The following is a 19,891-nucleotide window of genomic DNA, read 5'->3' on the forward strand; positions in this document are numbered from 1 at the left end:
CCGAGATCACTGGATACATTGTCGAAACTCGACCTCCACTCAACTCGCATATTAAGTGCGCGAAATTGTCACCTTGGTCGAGCTCAATTCAACTTGATTCATTTACAACCAACGGCTAAATAAAAACTCAACTTCAATAAACTTGAGTTCACAAGATTTTAAGTATTTTGCGTTTACTTTTTATCGTTGTTAAACCTTTTTTAAACAATAATGAAAGCTCGATTATAGGCTCAATCTTTGACTGAACAAGATACTCAAATAACCCAAACTCAAGCTCAACTTGAAATTAGGCAAGTCGATCTCAAGTAGTCATCGAGCTGAATCCAAACTATTCACGAGCAGCTGGACTTGATTTCACCCCGAGCACAAACTAGTTAAAATGCACTCACCATTTCAGATGGATCAAATGCACTAATCAAAGGTATCGATAGATACTTAGTCATCTACACCTGAGTTAAATACTCTCCTGCATACCAGATGCATTGAGATGCAAGGATTCAATGATATTGCATTAAGATGCCCATACAACATTATAAGAGTTTTCCTAATGTGAACTACATTAATTAATATTATAATTTATTATTTTTACGATTACCGTAAAACAAGCGATTACAGTAGGGTTGGTCTAAGTGAGATAGAAAGTTTCTTAATTAGTACTAACTAGTATGGACCGAGTTAAGCCCGCCCTGTAATGAGGGGTTCTGGCTAAAAACTCTATTGTGCTCAAGTCTCTCCTCTAACTCTAATTTTCACATGTATCCATACCTAAGAAGCGTTTACCTAACGCTAAACGTGAGGAGACTGCCTCATTGAGCCAGTGATATGGAGGGCAATAAAGGAGGACTTGCGCGTGGAACATTGTGTTTCCGCTTCCGTTTCAAGAACGATGGATCCCAAAATATGTGCGTTAATCTTTCTACTCAATTATACATGTTCTTATTCTGGTTATGGAAATCTTGGGGTTGCACAATTTGCATCCAACAAACACTCCAAAATCAATACAATTCTCGGCGAACAGATTATTGGGAAGCAAAACACAGCACAGCCTGCCTAAAAGTCAAGAAACCGCAAAGGCGGAAAACAAGAAAAAAAACGTGACTGGCTTATAAATTAGAAGATAAAACAAAACTTCAACCTCTCACCTTCTAAGACTAATCTTATCCTCGCATGCGCATAAAGTAGCACGAGAAGGAGAATTTCTCCTTTTTTATTGCTTCTCGTCACACAGTATCCACCCAGCAAGTCGATAATAGGTCAAGAAAAACGAGTGGGGGGCACATGCAAAGTTCAACAAGTTCTAACTGTGTGGTGAGCTCAGAGGGAGTTGATGCCGTTGGATGAAGGCGTGGACAGGACAGAGAGGACTTCGGTTACAGATGCCATGGAACTCAAAGCTGCTTTAAGAACTTCCTGCGAACACCCTGGTTTCACAATGGTGCGGACCTGGAAAAGAGAAGTTGTGCATCAACCAGACTGGAAAAGGAGCGCTGCTTAATAACATGAGTACAAAAATGCTACATAAGTCGCCCTGCAACACTAAAGCGTACATGAGCATTGAAACCTGAAAAGAATGGAACAGCATGCTGGAGAACAGAACAATCAAAATGGACATAAGTGGCAATTTTTGTAACAGGTAGAATTGGTACACTCTTTAGTTCAGTCAAGGAATGGCATCTCTCTGGCCTTAAATGGCAAACCAAACACGAGAATGACAATGATTCACCCTGTTCCCAAATTATCTTTTACTCACATCCAAAGGAATTGAAATGTCATTCCAAGTACTACCATGAAATTTTGCACCCCTCCTAATTTGGCCTGTGTTACACCCACTAAGATAGATGCTCCATAAGGACTCATTTCATCATCCCACCCCCCCCCAAAAAAAAAAAAAAAAAAGAAAATCAATAAACATCGCAAACTCATTCATTTAATAACATACTCCAATTAAAAGTCTATTAATATCGAAATCCCATGCAAAGATAGAGATTGAGCTACAAGACTTTACAGAAGGAGGAACGGAGGATATGGTCAAAAGATGAGCACCTTGTCAAGATATTCCTGAAGCAACTTGATGCGGCCCATGTAGTCCTGGTCTTCCACACACAAAGTTACAGGCTTGGCATCAGCACCAGGACCATCGAACTGAAGAGGTCCTGGATTTCTGTAGAGATCATCCAACAAGAATTTGACTGCATTCTGTTGCAGCAGCCTACACAGCACAACCCAGAACAGATTCATGCTATCGCCAATATGTTGTATACACATCTTTCACAAACAAGGTAAAATTGTCATATAAAGAGGGTAAATATTATCGTGTGTGTAAAAAAAAACAAAAGGGAAAGATCATTCCAGGAAATCATACTCCATGAACTTACTCATATGCTTTGCCTTTCAAATCTACAGTGGCTGGATGGATGGCAGGTTTACCAATAAAGGAGGAATTGGGATTTTGGGCCCAGCGCTTGACAGTCATCATTGCCTAAAGACGACAAGCAATTGAAGAAGTCAACGATACAAACTTCTCAGTAGAAGTCCAAATTGACAAGCACAAGATTCGGAGAGGCAATATGCAATTTCAGAGAACAGAAAAAGTCGTACTGTTATGGGAGCAGCACCACAGCGCCACTTATTCTGTGGATTCTTTAGATTAGTTACAGTGGCCATGTATCCATTCAAACCAGCAGCCAATATATGGTAGCAAATGTGCCCCAAAACCTGAATAGAAATAAAATCTTAGTCATGGAAAAGGCATTACCGAATGCAGCGATGCAACTGATAGTAAGGAACATACATAGGCATAATCACAGTCGAACTTCGACGGTAAGGATCCCCTAGCTTGATAACCAAAAAAGTGGCATATTGCATTGAACTTTTTCCCCTTGTATGTTCCTTCTTTCTGTAAGCACCAATGACAATGACAGAAGATTTTAACACTTAATTAAACAGAAAGTTTAACAGAAACTTAAAAGTAAGAAAAGAAAAATAAATAAATAAATAAAACCAAGGACTTAATGGAGGTTCAGATGCAAGTATTTTTACATTGGCTGAAGAGAAAAAGAAACGGTGCTCATGAAAAGGTCAGCATTTGATATGCTCTAAGGATGCTGAATAGTGAACCCATGTGTTGAACCATGGTGAAACATGCAGCAGCAAGTACAAGAACCAGCAGCAGAATAGTTTACCAGCAGGATCATTCTTTTGAGAAAAGGTTTAATCACATAATTTTTATTGAACGGCATTTTTCCACAACCAAGATGGATGATCCTCCCCAACTAAGCCAAATACAGAGAAAAAATGGATAGTCTCGTCCTTGCTAGAAGAAATCAATAATAGAGTAAAAATTCATGTTCATCAAAAGATAGGAAACCGACTATGAACATGCCAAACCATATTAAGGTAACTGTGGCTTACCAGCCGCTTGATCATTTCTACCTCCACGAGATGAGCTAAAAGTTTCTCTGTCTCGATCTAGGTAATTAGAAAAAATATTTCTCCCATTAGTCTCAAATGTATAATGCTTTAACCTTCATATCAATCTTAATTCGGTGACCTATCCAGTACCTGGGATAACTGTGCGGAGTCATCTGATTCAGGATGAAGGAGTAGCTGGCAAAACGACAGATCAAGACTTAGAATGGCGTGATTGTTTTTGAAACTGATAATAAAGCATGAACCTGAAAAACATAATTCCAACCTGCTTCTTGATAAATGGTGGTAAAAATTCAAAAAGTGCCGACGCCCAAGGAGAAAGTTGAGAGGAAATTTTGTCCACGGAGACACCTTGCCTGAGCAATCCATGAATTTCCTGCAAAGAAAAACAATTAGTGCTTCCATATGATAGCAAATAGGAGGAAAAAAAAAGCATTCCCCAATGCACAAAACAATTAAAAAAAGAAAAAAAAATTCCAGTATAACTGTGAAGGCTGATGCATTACCTTCAAAAGAGAATAGACTTCAGGAATACTTTCAATAAGCCCTTCTGGTATTAGGATAACACCATGGTTCTTATCTATTAAAACATAAACTGAGTCAGTAGGTGAATTCAGAAACAGAAGTGCATTTCTAGAGATGTCTGAGAAACCTTGTTCTGCCCTAGCTTGAACAGCATCGCATAACTGCTTTGCCAGGTCAAAAAGAGTAAGCTTTGACGCAGCAACTTCCTCCCCAAGAATTACCTACATATGACGGGATAGAGAGGAAACACAGAGATTTATGACATCCTTCATCAACAGCAATGCTAGATCAGTGATTACTTAGGAAAGCCAAAAATAGGTACCATATTAGGGTGAGACTGTAAAGTGCATTCCAGGGCCACATGTGATGCCTTCCGTCCCATGAGCCGAATAAAATAATAGTACTGAGAATAGAAGCAAAAGTGAAAAAGTTAAAAGGAGATAGCAAGATGTTTAGAAAAACAATTGCAACTTTTAAAGACAAGATTATAGCCAGAATAAATATATAACAACAAAGTGCATGAATACTGACTAGAGATGCTTGTGGACCGGTGATGTGCTACAACAGACATGCCATAGCATTTCTTTGATATAACAATGATAGATTAGAGCAAAACATACTATAAGCTTGACAATTTGAATTTCAAGGTAGCTTATCTACTGCAAGTCTTAAAGCTGAATTCTTACCTTCTCTGCAGAAAGAGCATCCGTGCAGACATTGCTGATGAGCTGGGAATTCACCTGGACACAACAAAATGTGAAGTAAATCTCAGAAAGCATTGTAAGCCAGGAAATTATTCCTCCCATGGCACTATCCAGATGTATTTTCAAGGGCATCTGTGCTCTCAGAATTTGCTCCTGAGGAGAATTTAATTGGCAAACTGTACACTTCCTTTCATACTGAGTCAAGCACATCACTTGCCTTCGCAAGATTGCGCAATTCAAACTAATTTATCAATGGGGCCAAGTACAGATTTACAATATTAAGATGCCTCGAGTTAGAAGCAGGAAATGCTCATATTTTTATTTCACCAAACGCATTAAAATTTTCTGAAAATTGGAAAACGGAGGGGTATCATGAATCAAATACATCATATTACACAAAGCCTTGTTGCAAATCACTTCAAAATTAGTCACTGGAACATATGTTAGTTAAACTTTAACTAATAAAATCCAATGAATATTGAAGTGTTGTTTCTTCCATCTAACTGATAATTCCATAATCTTTGAAACCCTTAAGACAATAAAGATATGAACTCGAATGTATATCAGTAACGTGAAAATTTACCATGTTTGTTTAGGCCCAAAAAAGTACTTTTAACTACTGTTACCTTCCCTCCAAAAAATTAAAATTGACTATATTACATTGAGCTCTAAAAAACTATGAAAATATAATGTATGAATCTCCATGTCAATATTTGCTAATATTAAAGAGTTTCAGGTGCTGTGTACAATAAAAATCATATTGTGAGAGCCACGGAATATGAAAAAAGTTAAAAGTAAAAGGCTGAAAGCCCCTTCAAACAGACCCAAGCACACAATCAAGATGGTCCATTTAGTACCTTGCAGATAGTATCAAAACCAACGTCAGTCTCCACAAATGGGTTCTTGAGATCTCCATTTAAGGTAACCGGAACACCAACAACCTGCATCATCCAAACTGATTATTAGTATGACAGATGCCTCAAGAAACTCAAGATTAGATGGACAATACTGAACTACTAACACTAACAAACACATGTTGAGAGATGAAACCATGCTCAAAAACACACAGGCAGCATGAGCACATGACACGTGCGAATATGTCTGCACGTATTCATACCTCTGCATGTGTGTGTGTGTGTGTGTGTGTGACTGCGTACATGTGCATACACGTTGTGTGCGCCTGCGCGCATGTGCGTGTGCGCACGTGAGAGAGAGAGAGGCTACTGCATTGTGCTGTTACTTTAAAACTTCCACCAAATTCAATATAATCAGAGTACCTTTGTTGAGCATTTGGCTTCAGCAAATGTCTCTGCAAGCTGAGCTGCATCAGTGTTTGATGTGACCCCTTCAAAAGCATTAAACATCTATAATTAGACCTCAGATTTTCAGAGGTAAGAAATCAATCATTCAAGGCACCATATGTTCAGTTACCTCCAATAATAACAAGACCATCTAATTTCAAGTTCTTGCATGTTGTCAGTGCAGCATTGACTTGCTCGGTTGTTCTTATTTGGTCCTTTGTACGGCCCAACAAATCATAACCACCTTGACAAGCATAGCAACGTTAGAAACACTGGACACTTTAATATCCATCAGATGATGATGTCCTCTAGAATGTACCTTGATTCTTGTAGGTCGAGAGAATTTCATCTGTGATCTCTAGAGTCTTCTGGGCAAACAAACCTTCAGAGCCACCTGTTGACAGATATGACAAAACAATTACCTTGTAACTGATTTCAACAGATCAAACAAGCAATAGTTGCAGCATTTGCTGGCTAGGCTTCATTGAAATCAGATTACTACTTCATAAAGCATAGATCAGACAAAATACAACATAAGCATTTTTAAAAATTTTAGTGAAAGTGAAAAGAAATCTCAGAGGCCATGAGGATGGCATACAATCATACATTGCATAGTGGATTTAGATCATTAAGAGCTGAGAATGTCTGGACATGTTATTCCCTAAATAGGTAATATGTATAACTCTTATCAAAAACAGTTTCAATTATTTGCGATAGTTCAATATATACTTGAATTAGATCCTCAAATGATGAGAACAAGTCATTTCTATTTTCTTTGGATAACTCCCAAGTTACAAGATTTTTATTTATATTCATTCTGATAGTTGATGGCATCAACTTTTCTCAATCCTTAGTCAAAGAAGAATGATTTAATTAATTTTGATAAACCTCAAGAACATATCGTAAAAATTGTATCCATTCATAAAATATCTATTACAAATTACGATATCATTTACATTAGATTGAACTCCCCAATCCTTCCAAAGAAAAAACCCGATTAGATCCATCATCCACTCTTGAACTCATTAGTTTGACCAGAACTTCTTTTTACATGCCAATACAGAGGACTTCCATCTTCTCAGGTAAGCATTATGGATAACACTACATACAATTCAACAATGTCAATAACTTAGGTTAAAAAGCCAAACATGGTAATTTTTCCTTGTTATGCTGGCAATTTTAACACTATTTGAACATGTATCTGTGGATTAGCTAATCCATAGAAGCTCAGATGCAAAATGCGACTTACCCAAAAAACCAAGTAGGACGCTACTGGGGTTGTGGATTTTGAGAGCACTGTAGAGACCCCATACGACATTATGTCCTCCAGGAGACTGTCTCCCACAGAAGACTATTCCAACCCTATCAAAGTTTGAAACATGTGCCAATCGAGTTAAAGAAAAGAAAACACATCACAGCACCGACATAGTCCACTGTTCCGACGGAAAATAATTACATGAGAATGTGCAGTCAAATATACATATAATTTTTGTAAAGGAAGCAAAATCTATGTGATTGCTAGAAAATCAGCCATGTAGTTTTCAGTCGAATCGTACTATAGCTATAGGGAGGGATGATCAGGTGGACCACACAAGAGGACCGAACAAAATTAATACAAAGCAAAAACATACACAAGGAGGGTCAAACTGGTTAGTGGAATGACACAGGATAAAACAATGTTTCTAAATGTCATAACAAATCTCTTCATGATGACATGACCCAAACTATTGCATATATGAAATGAAATAAAAACAATATCAAGGGTATCATACTTGGATGTATAGAACAGTAAACAAAAACATTTCCCAGAAATCACAACGCTTGCATTTTATGCAACAATAAGACGTCAACGAGAATTGAACTGAGTACCTCTTAGCAGGATGCTCGGTGATGATCTGAGCATCAGCAACCTTGGCAGTTGCCCGAAGGAAATGAGCCAAAGGCTGACCATAGGTGTGTGGAAAGCTTCGACTGATGGTGTGAGAACCAGCAGGATCAGCGGCAGTGGTAGCATCGCCAAATTCTACACGAACGGTCGTCCCCTACACAACAGCTTTGCGTCAAAATACAGACTTGCCATAATTTCAAAGCTCAACGACCGAACATGACCAGCGTTTGACTGAGTCCACACGCTGTCTAAAGTAACAAAAACTTGCTTTTGCAATCAGATGTGCATTCACTGAATTCCTATCAGCCAATTAAAAACTAGGTACTTGCACCGTCAGCATGATTCTCCTTCTTCTTCTTTTTTTTTTTTTGCAGGATGCGGGCAATACGCGAGAAAGCTAGAAACGCACGTCCGAAATCAAGATACGTTCGAGGAAAACAGTAAAGCCGCTTCTCAACCCCCATGATCTACGACTGCAATTCACTCCCGAGACAACATATTCAACGATAGAACTCCAACAAACGACATTAACAACTAACACGAAGAGCCGGCGACGGATTGCACCGAAACGAGTACGAACGAGAACTCGATCGGCCCGCAATCATTTCCAAAGGACCTCCGCACAGTCCGCTCCAGATCAGATCCGCATAAAACCGAGGCGCACGACCACCACCACTCTGATCCACCCGCGATCGCAGACAGCAACCGGGGCGAGCCACTCGGAAGCGACGCAACTCAATCCGAAACTCCGATCCGGTCGGAACCGGCGACTGCTCTCGAACCCGACGACGAGGGATACAAAAAAAAAGGAGGAGGAGCCGAGCGCGAGCGTCGCGAAACGCAAGAACGAGAGGAGGGAGGGAGGGACCTGGAGGCAAGGAGGGAGCTCGGGCTGGTAGAGAGATCGGTGCTTCTGGAGGTCGGAGAGCTCTCTGGGAATGCCGTAGTCCGACTCCATTTCCGATCCGGCGGGGAGCTCCGGCGAGAGAGAAAGCTCTAGAGAGAGAGAGAGAGAGAGAGAGGAGGAGTAGTTGAGAGAGAAAGTGAAGCAGAAGATGGCGGAGAAGTGCTCGTTGGAGTGACGGGTTTTTATGTGATTGCTTTAGGGTGGGGACGGAGGGAGGGGGAGCAGATTTTAGGACACCCCGAGCTTCGGCTTCGGGCGTTACTACCAACGAGCGGAAGCGGCATGCGTGATATTTTTCTTTTTCTTTTTTTCTTCTTTCTTTTCGGGGCCGGGGAGGGCCGGAAAAGAAAAAAAAATAGGGACTGAGAGAGAAATTAGGAGATATCGAGGGGGCAAAATGGAAAAAGAGGAAGAAAAATGGGGATCCGATTGTAATAATGGGGTTTCGGCCGCGGTGCGGTCCGTACGCAACTACCTAACCTAACTTCCCTTCTTCTTCTGCTGTCGTCTGTGGGCGGGGGCTCTGTTTTTTTCTCTCTATTTCTTTTCGTGGATTTATTTTCTATATTCCTATTCGGCAACTGGAAAAATATCTTCTTATTGTCTTTTATATTCCTATCTTTTTTGGGAGATTCTTTACTTTCCTAATGAAATTCGAAAAAGGTTGAAAAATGTTCCCAATTGATAACACATGTCAGTATTTGTATGTCTTGAAAATTTCCAATATACAATTTCGGATGAAATTTGAATATCAAATTGTCGTGGAAATTGCTCCAATTCTCATATAATTGGTGACTTATCGCAAAAGGTGAGAATTTAGAAATGAATGAAGAAACATTAGTAAAAGGCATGGTAGCCTAACATGAAAAAATTTCTTTAGCGATTTTTCATCAAGATTGGTGATTTGATATAAGAATTGATTATTTAAGAGTTTCAATAAGTTACGAAAGTAAAATTTTGGCGAGTGATGAAAAATGCAGATTTATATTACATTTTTAATTGAATTTTCTTATCTTTTTAGATTTGGGCACTATGTTATCAGGATAATGCTTATTTCTCTTGATTTTTAATCGAGCAGGAAACCCGATGACATGATAGATGCTGGTATTATTGCATCTCTTTAGGTAACCTTTATATTGCGAATTGATATTGAGATTAATTAGTTGCCAAAAGTTGGTGTCTCCCTTTCCCTTTTCTTCTGCTTTTCTCTTATTCTCTTTCCTTCCTAACCATCCCTATATCGGTAACGTGCAACAAATATGGTCATTTTCAAACTACCAAATAAAAGTAGTAACACAACAAAAGCCAGAATTCAATCGGCAACTTCAAGCCAAACAAGGTAAAGCGAATATGGGTTGCTAAGTGGCTATAGGAACAATAAATTCAAAGCAGACAAAATAGTTACGGGCTAACTCAAATAAGAGCCGGTAGTTTTGTGTCCGTAATTTTACATAACTCTAAGATTAATATCACAAAAAACTTCAAATTAATACACATGTGAAAAATATATTTCAAATTGATCTTTTAATGACAAAAAATACAAAACTGATATATCCGTAATAAATTTACCGCAAATTAGTTTTCATTGAATTTTACCGTCAAATTATTGAATTGAATGACATGTGATTATTGAGGTGCATCAATTTAGGAGTATTAGCCTACGTTTGTTTGTGGTTTTTTATGATATTAATTCAATTTATTGAAAATTAATAAAGTGTAAATTAGTACCTATATATATATATATATATATATATATATATATATATATATACTAATTTAGGATTTTTTGGCCAAAAAATTAATTTAAACTAAATTTATCGTAAATATACCAGTTTGAAATTTTTTATAATACTAATCCTAAACTTTAACACGACGACGAGCCCTATTATTTACGAAACAATCGGGTGAATATCGGTAGTAGGTTTTGCTTTTCAGATGGGGACAGTGCAACTTCGGAAAGAAAGCATCTGGAGCGGGGGATATTCTTGCAAAAAAGGGTGGGTGACTTGGATATTCGGATAGACAAGAACCAACCAACTAGTGGGTCTCCAAGTCAAACTCGCACACCTAACACTCCACCACCAAACTCTTCCTCTCCTGAACCGGAAGTCTCTTTAAGCGCGGGACGTCGCCGCATTTCGGCCCCTCTCTACCAGCGGTTGCCACCTACCACCGCCACGGGCGGCGACGGTGGCACGCCTCCAAGTTCAGCGATGGTTTGGTCTCCCGTTGGATAGGAAGGACTGCCGAGGGGACATAAAATCATTTGAGTTTTTCCTATTTCTTTAACTTAGCCCAGAACTGTTTTTCTTTTTCTCTGCTCAAATCAAATACAAAGCTGACCGATTCCCTTCAATTTTTCTTTCTTTTTCTTCGGGTGAATATCTAAGGAAAATCAAATAGGTCTTCTTTTGTTTTCTTCTTACGTTGTCATCATCAAGTCTTTTTTAATCCTTTCTCTGTCCGAACCAAACAGAGTCGGCAATTTGAGATTGAGATCTCTCCATTCTAAAATAGGATCAACCTGTGTTTGACTAGAAGACGGCATAGAGTTAGATGGAACAAAATGACGGATTGAAAATTACAATCCTTAAACTTCTTTATATCAAATCACTTATCCATCAACTCATTTCATATATAATCATACTATGGATGCTTTCTAGTATAAATTACTGAAAAATTACAATATAAAATACTAGGATTAGAAAAGAAATCAAATAAACAAAAAGAAAACCCAAACCCATGAGGTGATTGCCCCCGAAACTCAAAGACAACAGGGACGCCCTCCTCGATGGTGGGCAACACCAACACCACAACGACCCCCATGGAGGCAGTCGTCTCCATCGCAATGGTCACTTAAGATGAATAAAAAGAAAAAAAAAATATGAACTTTTTTTTAATTTTGTTTGAATTCCTTTTTTTGGTTATAAATAATTCATCTGAAGGCAAAGACAAAAAAGTTTTATTTGTTTTCTATAAGAGCACTATCTATTTATAACTACTACTGAATTTCCAAATTAATATCGAAATTAATCTCACGGATACATATAATTTAGAAGAATATGTGAACGGTTCATACACAGCATCTCTTTCTTTTATCAAAGGTTCTACCAATTGATATGTTTCGTAGTTCATTCTCCATCTCACGCGCACTCATGAGAGATACAAAGGCGACCACCGCACACCGTTCAGGCGAGAGATGGAGAGACAGAGAGTGAGAGAGATGGCCACCCAATAACTAAAACAACGTCATAGTTAGATATCATTGTAGCAACAAAATATGATGATCCTTCCCACCTGCAGAAGCCTCAAATCTAAGTTCGGATGTCCTCGAGCAGCCATATGACAAGCAAATGTTAAAGGACACACAAGAAGGTGCTGAACCAAATCACGAACCCGCTTAGGCAAAGCAACTGCTATAATCATACGGGCTAATCACGGGTGTGGTTCTGGGGGATTTACATAAAAAGCTTGGATCTACTCAAAAGTCCTCATCTCCTAGCTAATTATTCCAGTAGCTTACACCATTTTAGACCACGGAACGAGAAACAAAGGCAAACCCTGATGCGAGAAATCAGCCGAGAGTCACAAAGAAGAAAATCGGCCTATGCCAAAACTCGGGGCAGCAAAAATCCCGCCTTCATCTTCGTCCTTAATGCTTTGTATCTCCTGCTCTTGTCAAGGGTTTGTACCCCACAGGATCCAAACATCTCACTTCTTGCTCCTCTTGGAGCTGCCAGAGGTTTCAGATTTCCCCTTCCTGCGTTTTCCCGCAACACTGCTTCCAGTGCCAACAGGAGCGGCGGGGGCAGGGTAAATAGGCATGTGATGCATAGGAACCAAAACAGGGAACCCAGCGGCAGGGGTTCTGCAACACAACAGTTAAAATTGGTATCAGCCGACATGCAAAAAGAAGGCAGCAGCAGAAACTTATACTAATTTTTATCATAAATTTCTCTTCAATTTCCCTTCCATGAAGGAGGAGAGGAAATTTCTAGGAACTGATGAACAGCAGGCGTCTATTTTGGAGTTCACAGAAAATCTATAACCGACCAAGACTATGCTACTTGACAAACGAAAGAACCAAAATCTCGAAACTGCTCAAAATGACTTCAAAGATTTAATGACCTCCAGCACAAAATCTTCCTAATTCAAAACAAACGTGTTGGTGCATAACATGAAGGAGAGGCTCCTAAAGTTATAACACATCAATCATCTATCATCTACTTACAACAGACATGTGGTCAACATAAGCGAAGAACACCATACAAGCAGAATGCACTGCTAGTAACCTTTAGTTTACTCTTTAAAACAGTTCATTCACTTTGCAAAACAGGGCTATAAGGATGCACAGTAAGATATCATCAGTACTTAGTTCAGCCGAAATCAAATAAACCATCTTATAAAAACATATTTGACAAAACCTTGAGATTGAAAAGCTCAGTCACTAATTTCAAGGTTCAAGACACATACCCGAAAGCACGGCAGACTCCTGCTTGGACACACTAGCACCACACGCACTATTCTGCGAATTAAAACGCAGAGCTTGGTTTTCAGCCATAACGCACTGAAGTAACCTCCCAAGTCTCCTACATTCCCCCTCAAGGTATTTGCTCTTCACCTCCAGATCTTTGACAAACGCTTTCTTCCTCTCTCTCGACCTAACAGCAGCATCCCTGTTCCTCAGCTGCCTGAAATACATCAAACGACCTTCCGTTGGGACGGCTTCGATAATATCATACATGCTGACTAATATACAAATTAGCAATTTCTGTCCCTACATATTCATCCCTCACAGAAATTCTCCGACGGTCCTATTCACAATTCGGAAATCACATGGAAGCGTTTAAGCAATATACCGACGATCACTCCACTGAACAGGAGGCGACCATACGCCTAAATCGATTGAAAGAAATTATGAAGCACTCCACCCCGGCAAGGCCTCGATGCCCACAATTCCGTGAGCAAACATCCCTATTTAGATTCAATACCACCAACATAAAATACAATATTTCACGAAATTCCAAATGTTGACTTCGATGGCAAAACTCTCTCGCGACTAATTCCATGTGCAAAAATCACACCCATAAATCCTAAAATTCAACCTGCTTCTTCTCCAGAAAGACGAATTAACAAAGATCCCGCAGAATTCGACATAACGCTACCAATCCAAAAATTCGGCAGCACCGATCAATCAACGTACCTCTTGATCTTCTTAGAAGCAGGATCATAGGCTTCACCGCCACCGTCAGCCCCATCAACCTTCGCAGCCTCGACCCCGCCGTCATCCGACGATCCAGGCTCCTCCTTGTCGCCGGACCCGTCGCCGGCTATCACCGCCGACCCATCTCCGGGGGAGTCAACGAGCACGTCGGCGAGGAACCTATCGCAGAACTCCTGGCTCGAATCAGCCCTAATCCCGCCACCGACAACTCCGCCGTCCTCGTCGTCCTTCATCAGGATGTTCTCGATCTCGTCGAACCACGAGAGCCCCGAGTCCGGAGACGACGACGACCCGTTCGCCGAGGAGCAAGCGCCGATGACGTCGCCGGCCTCCGGGATGTCGCCGAAGAAGCCGTCGAGGTCGATGTGAGCCATCACGTCGTCGTCCTCCATATGCAACTCCAGATCCTCCATCAGAACACTAGGGAAAAAAAAAAAAAAAGAACAACAAAAAAACCAAAAAAAAAAAAAGAAGGGAAAAAGAAGATGAAGGAGACGATGGGAGATCTCTACAAAAGCATCTGAATTGAGGGAATTTAGGGTTTTTCAGGCGGAATTTGGATTGATCGGAAGGAAGACGATCGAACGCCACAGAGGAGAAAAGACGGAGAGAGAGTTCTTATATATCTTAGGAACCCGACTGTTTCGAAATTCGAATCCCTTGGGACTGCGATGCCATCATCGGACCAATGAGGTCTCGACGCGTGGAAAGTCGTCGACTCGGCTCCCGCCACGTCAGGAGAATCTCTGCCCCCTTCCGCTTCGCGGAAATTTCCTTGCTGCTTTCGAGGACTCTTTTGGGGAGTGTGCAATTTCCTTCCTCATTAAGTTTTGGGACTTGACGCTTTTAATTTATATAATTTGGAGAATCGGTCCGCTCTAAATCTCTTTATATTGTATATATGAATTAAATTTCTTTTTTCTAATTATCCTACCCATCGGAAATTACTACCGTCTTGTCCCGAAATCTATACTCCAATTTATACACTTCCAAATTGTGGAATACAATGTAAATCGCAACTTAATAAGTTGGAGGTGAGAGTATAATCGATTCTAACCGAGTCAACGCAATGCAATGTCAAGTTGAAGCTCAACTCAACTGGGCAAATTCAAGACTTCAAATCGAATTTGAACTTGATGAGTATCAAAATTTCTGCTCAAGATCGACTTAAAAGAAAATCTTTACACATACATTTATACAATTATACATATAAAATAAAAAGTTGGAAGATATTCCCTTGTTGGAGGTGCAGCAACTAAGTTTATGTACCCTGCCGTTATGCTCCACAAGTTAGGCAAGAGGTTACACCTAAAATATTAAAAGATTAATATTCTTAAAAATTCAAAATTGATAAATATGTGATAAATTTATTCTAAAACTTCAAATTAGTATACCTATGGTGAAAATATCATATATTAGTTTCCGTTAAATTTTATTATCAAATTGTCGAGTTGAATAACATGTCTAATTTGTAGTTTTTCGTGAATGAAAACCTACGGGATAAATTTGTTAAAAATATACCGGTTTCGAGTGTTTGGTGTCATAGATCAACTAATTTGGGGTTTTTATGATAAAAAATTAATTTGAGATTTATCTCAGATAAACTAATTTGTAGTCTTTTGTCGTGTTAGCTCATGTTAAATTACACATTAGCAAGGAAAATTATTGCATTTAATATTATTAGGATCTTTATGTTACAAAAGGGTGCAAATGGGGAGAAATTATTTAGAGGTTTCAAACCGTCACATCAATTATTGACGTTGCATGCATTTATATATCACATCCAATAACAAGACATGTGTCTACTAAGTCGGTAAGTTGGAATAAAAAAGTACAAGACCAAATTCTCCATTCTTCTTCCTCCATCTTTCTTCCTCCATCTTTCGAGCAATAGGAAGGCGACCTTTGACGACCATCCTCATCCATGATTCCTAGAGGTTTATTATTATCCCATTTTACATTTAGGGTTGACTCCGATAAACAAGACAGTTTAAAAACATGTCTAGGTTCAAGACATGTGTCTACTAAGTTGGAATAAAAAGTACAAGACCAAATTCTCTATTCTTCTTCCTCCATCTTTCGAGCAATAGGAAGGCAACCTTTGACAAGCATGGACGTCCCTCATCCATGACCCTCGTCACCTTCGTCGGCATCCCTTGTCCATGGCCAAATGAACCGTCGTCACTCGCAGCCATGGCTCTAGATCTAGCCGAATTTCTAGATCGACCTTTTCCAGCATTGCTTGATGCCGACGACAGCCACGGACTAGCGACACGATGCCTGAACGTGTTTGGCCATGGATGGCCAAATCTAAATGTGTTTGCCCAACGTCGACGAAGGTGGTGATGACCATGGACGAGGACACGAGCCAAATCTGGAGGTTGGAAAAAAAAATAGAAAAAGATGAAGTTGGAGGGGAGGAGAGGACCGACTGCGAGCAACGCCGGAAAGGGTCCTCCGTCATCCATGGCTGAAAGCTTTGCTTTTCCATGGCTCGCGAGGAGCCTCATCCACAGATCCAGCAATCACAGATTGTCCATGGTCGTGAGTTTTGAAGACGGACTCCAAATCTCATCCATGGACGAACGATGTCAACAATGGAAGCTTCTTTACTTCGTTGGAATTGCAAATCTCTCATCAGCACTACCTGAGTTTTTCTATCATCGGGCTAGAATGGAGGAGAACAAACGGCGGAGGAAGAAGGGAGAATTTGGTCTTTTATATTTTTATATTCCAACTGTCATCTTATTATTGGATAAGACTAAAAAATGCACCCTATGTTAGCAACTCACGTGTCGATTTAAAAGCACTGAATATTTTCTTGGATATTCATACTAGGCCGAAACATTGAAAAAGAAAATGATAAGAACCTCCTGACTGTTCTCAACTGGTTATCCCCCACTTATTAGATGCACCTCTTACAACAAAAATTGAGAACTGTCCGACTAGACCCAAAAATCCACACTATTGTATTTCTCAAAATCCCTATGATCAATGACCTTTATCTTTATCCCTTGGACTAGACACATCTTACTATGCTCAACCATCAAATTGGCCTCGGCCAAATTTGCCTACGACACTCCAGGATCCTCTAAGACTTATGAAGAAGCATCCTCATCACGCGACGTATATATGTAAAATGCATAAGTCGCCCAAAGCCCCAGACTTGCAGAACTTGAATAGAAATACGAAGAATATCTTCTTGCAGGGTCACTGTAGCAAAATCACCGTAACAAAGTAATGTAGCAATGGGTTTAAGGAAATCAATGGTTCACAATCACTGTTCATATCACCAAGAATAATTCCCGATCGGATTATCCAAAGTCTCGGTTTGTTTTCGGACCTGTGAGCTTGGTCTTTATTTATTTGTGACATTTTAATGCCTATAAAAGACAAAAATGATGTAATGTGTTGGAAAGAGTCCCCTCAAATAAAGTGAGAACACATTTTTTGGATCCTTTGAGAAATACAACTCGGATAGTTGGAAATGTTACCATTTAACACCACTTAGTATTTCTATACTCTAAACTAAAATTCTAAGTAATTTGTTACTAAAAGGTTGTCCTTAGCATAAAGAGTTTGCCTATTGTGGAAAGGCATACTGGCAGAAAACTGACTCCATCTTCCCTAGTTTTAAGCATAAGCCAATTCAATGGTTAGGAGATTGCCAAGCCCAAAAGACTAATCCTAAGACCCCATTTGTTTCGCAAAAAATGAATAATTTAAATTAACAAATTTCTAAAAGTGATTGCTTATATTTTTGAAATAATCAATTATTGAAATTGTCTTTATTACCAATAGCAATTTATGTTTTAACATTTTTGCGAACAATGAAAATATTTTTCGTTCATTCATTTTTATAAACAATACCAACAATTATCTTAGAAAAATATTTTCCAAATCATTCATTTTTCGTAAAACAAATACATTTTAGAAGGAGAAAAAAAAAAATCTTTTAGAACTGATGTAAGCTTGGCCCAAAAAAAGAAAAGGCTTTAATCAAAATTATTCCATTCAGCCTAGACTGATTCAAGCTTTAGCCTCCTTTTTTTTCTTTTTTTGGAAAAAAGATTATTATTCATTATCATATCTCATAACTTTAACATTAATTTAGTTGAATTTCTTTACGAGAAACAAATTTTGCTCATCTCAACTTTAACATGGCATAATTCTCTATGGCACATATTTGAAGTATGATAGTTAATTTCATATACTTATGAATACATTAAGGTTAATTAAAATAAAATGAATCACCCTTGAAATTAAGATTTTCTTTTTCTATTTTCAAGTATGATCTTTATTGTTTAGTTTTACACATTTTCGAGCCAGTCCCGGCAAACTTGAACCCAAGCATCATGGGCTTGAAAACCACCCAACCAGCCTGAATGAAATATTCACGACCTATCCGAACGGAGAAAATATTGGGTAAAAGCTTTAATTCGAACGTGTCAAAATCCCCTTCCATTTTACCTTTTCTTCTTCTTCCCTTTCACTCCGACGGGACAATAACAAAGTTCGTCCCCTTCCATCACCACCGCCTCATCATTGTCTCAGTCCAACACCTTGCCGTTGTTTCAATCCTCTGTTGTCAAGCTGAAGCTCAGCTGGCAAACTTAGGCCTCCGATTTTGGATTAAAAAGTCGAGCGAGCCTCAAACTTGTAATCTAGAGCTCAGCTCGACCTCGACTTGGAGTTAATTCGAGCTTACCAGGGTTGGCTTAGGCAACAAACGAGGCAGACGTGGAGGTGGCGGGGGCGTTAACCTCCTGGCGATGCAGGCGTAGGAAGAGTTGGACAGAAGACGGCAGCACTAGAGGTCGAAGAAGGAGCAGGCGAAGATGGAGGCAAAGATGCCGGAGGCGGCAGTGGCTGATCTAAGATCATGCTTGAGATTGAGGTCGGAGAGTGAGTGAAAGGAAAGAAGGAAGAGAGAGGTAAGACAGCGTGGGAGGAGAAGGATTATGGCGCGGTGGGCTCGGACAATACGTGTCGCCTAGTGAATGGACCGGTATTTTGACAAGTTAATATTTTTCTCATATGAAGGAGAGATAATTGGCTGCAACGGATGTTCACGAGCTCACTTAATCTCAGCCACTCAATACGTAAGCCCCACAACTTTTGGAGGGCTAAGATTGAGTTGCTGATATCTGACATAATGCAGCGCCCGACTGAAATGAAATTGGTCGAGAAGGCCAAACCGGTAGACCGATCTGAGACAAGTCGTAATGGCGTCTTTCGCTTCTGTGTTCGCTGTCGGCGGGCCAGCAAGGGACGCGATCCCGTCGCCGCCGCCGCCGCCACCGTCGCGCTCGCTGGGATCCGGCCGCTCCTCTTGCCCGCGCGTCGTGTCGCTTCCCGCCGCCGCGCGGGGGGGCGGCGGCGGCGGGAAGGCCGGGGCGCTCGCGGTGAGGGCGATGGCGCCGGCGAAAGCGAAGTACAAGGGCACGCACATGAGGGAGAAGCGGCTGGCGGAGATGATAGAGGAGAAGGTGAGGGAGGCGAGGGAGGTGTGCGAAGGGGACGCGAGGTCCGACGGGTGCAAGGTGGCGTGGGACGAGGTGGAGGAGGTGAGCCAGGCGAAGGCCGATCTCAGGCTCCGGCTGGAGAAGCAGCAGGACCCGCTCGAGTCGTTCTGCGAGCAGAATCCCGACACCGACGAGTGCCGCGTCCACTTCGACTGAAGGATCGGAAGATCGAACCGGCGTCTCCTGCTTCTTCGACGATCGCTTCGCTGCTCCGAGAACTGTACATGGATGCGTCGCGCCGGCGATGTGTAGTTCTTTTGATTGTATGCATTCCGGTAGGAATAAGCTCCGACAGCTTTTGTGTCCAAACAGGTGTTGTTCATGCATCTGAGAAACATTGCCTAATGATAAATAGCAACTTTCGAACATTGTTCCTCCCCCGTAAGGG

The 19,891-nt window shown here is 40.4% G+C and overlaps 3 protein-coding genes across 3 annotated transcripts; 1 reads left to right on the plus strand and 2 right to left on the minus strand.

The window, feature by feature from the left end:
- Positions 1-917: 917 nt before the first annotated feature.
- Positions 918-8,922, minus strand: LOC104448966 (pyrophosphate--fructose 6-phosphate 1-phosphotransferase subunit alpha). The gene is made up of 19 exons (XM_010062938.3): positions 8,716-8,922; positions 7,829-8,001; positions 7,209-7,321; positions 6,279-6,353; positions 6,090-6,203; positions 5,936-6,003; positions 5,516-5,599; positions 4,641-4,694; positions 4,277-4,357; positions 4,082-4,175; positions 3,936-4,009; positions 3,695-3,805; positions 3,562-3,606; positions 3,412-3,468; positions 2,792-2,896; positions 2,599-2,715; positions 2,376-2,479; positions 2,044-2,209; positions 918-1,443 (listed from the first exon to the last, which is right to left on the minus strand). The coding sequence occupies exons 1-19, from the start codon at positions 8,803-8,805 to the stop codon at positions 1,315-1,317; spliced, it is 1,854 nt and encodes a 617-aa protein (XP_010061240.2). The 5' UTR covers positions 8,806-8,922; the 3' UTR covers positions 918-1,314.
- A 3,067-nt stretch (positions 8,923-11,989) lies between these two features.
- On the minus strand, positions 11,990-14,578 carry LOC104448967 (bZIP transcription factor 50). The gene is made up of 3 exons (XM_039315942.1): positions 13,958-14,578; positions 13,228-13,445; positions 11,990-12,622 (listed from the first exon to the last, which is right to left on the minus strand). The coding sequence occupies exons 1-3, from the start codon at positions 14,389-14,391 to the stop codon at positions 12,360-12,362; spliced, it is 915 nt and encodes a 304-aa protein (XP_039171876.1). The 5' UTR covers positions 14,392-14,578; the 3' UTR covers positions 11,990-12,359.
- Positions 14,579-19,145: 4,567 nt separating this feature from the next.
- LOC104448969 (calvin cycle protein CP12-3, chloroplastic) lies at positions 19,146-19,869 on the plus strand. The gene has a single exon (XM_010062942.3). The coding sequence runs from the start codon at positions 19,204-19,206 to the stop codon at positions 19,657-19,659; it is 456 nt and encodes a 151-aa protein (XP_010061244.2). The 5' UTR covers positions 19,146-19,203; the 3' UTR covers positions 19,660-19,869.
- The last annotated feature ends 22 nt before the right edge of the window (positions 19,870-19,891 follow it).

Source organism: Eucalyptus grandis, chromosome 6, assembly GCF_016545825.1.
Source record: "Eucalyptus grandis isolate ANBG69807.140 chromosome 6, ASM1654582v1, whole genome shotgun sequence".
Lineage (NCBI taxonomy): Eukaryota > Viridiplantae > Streptophyta > Magnoliopsida > Myrtales > Myrtaceae > Eucalyptus > Eucalyptus grandis.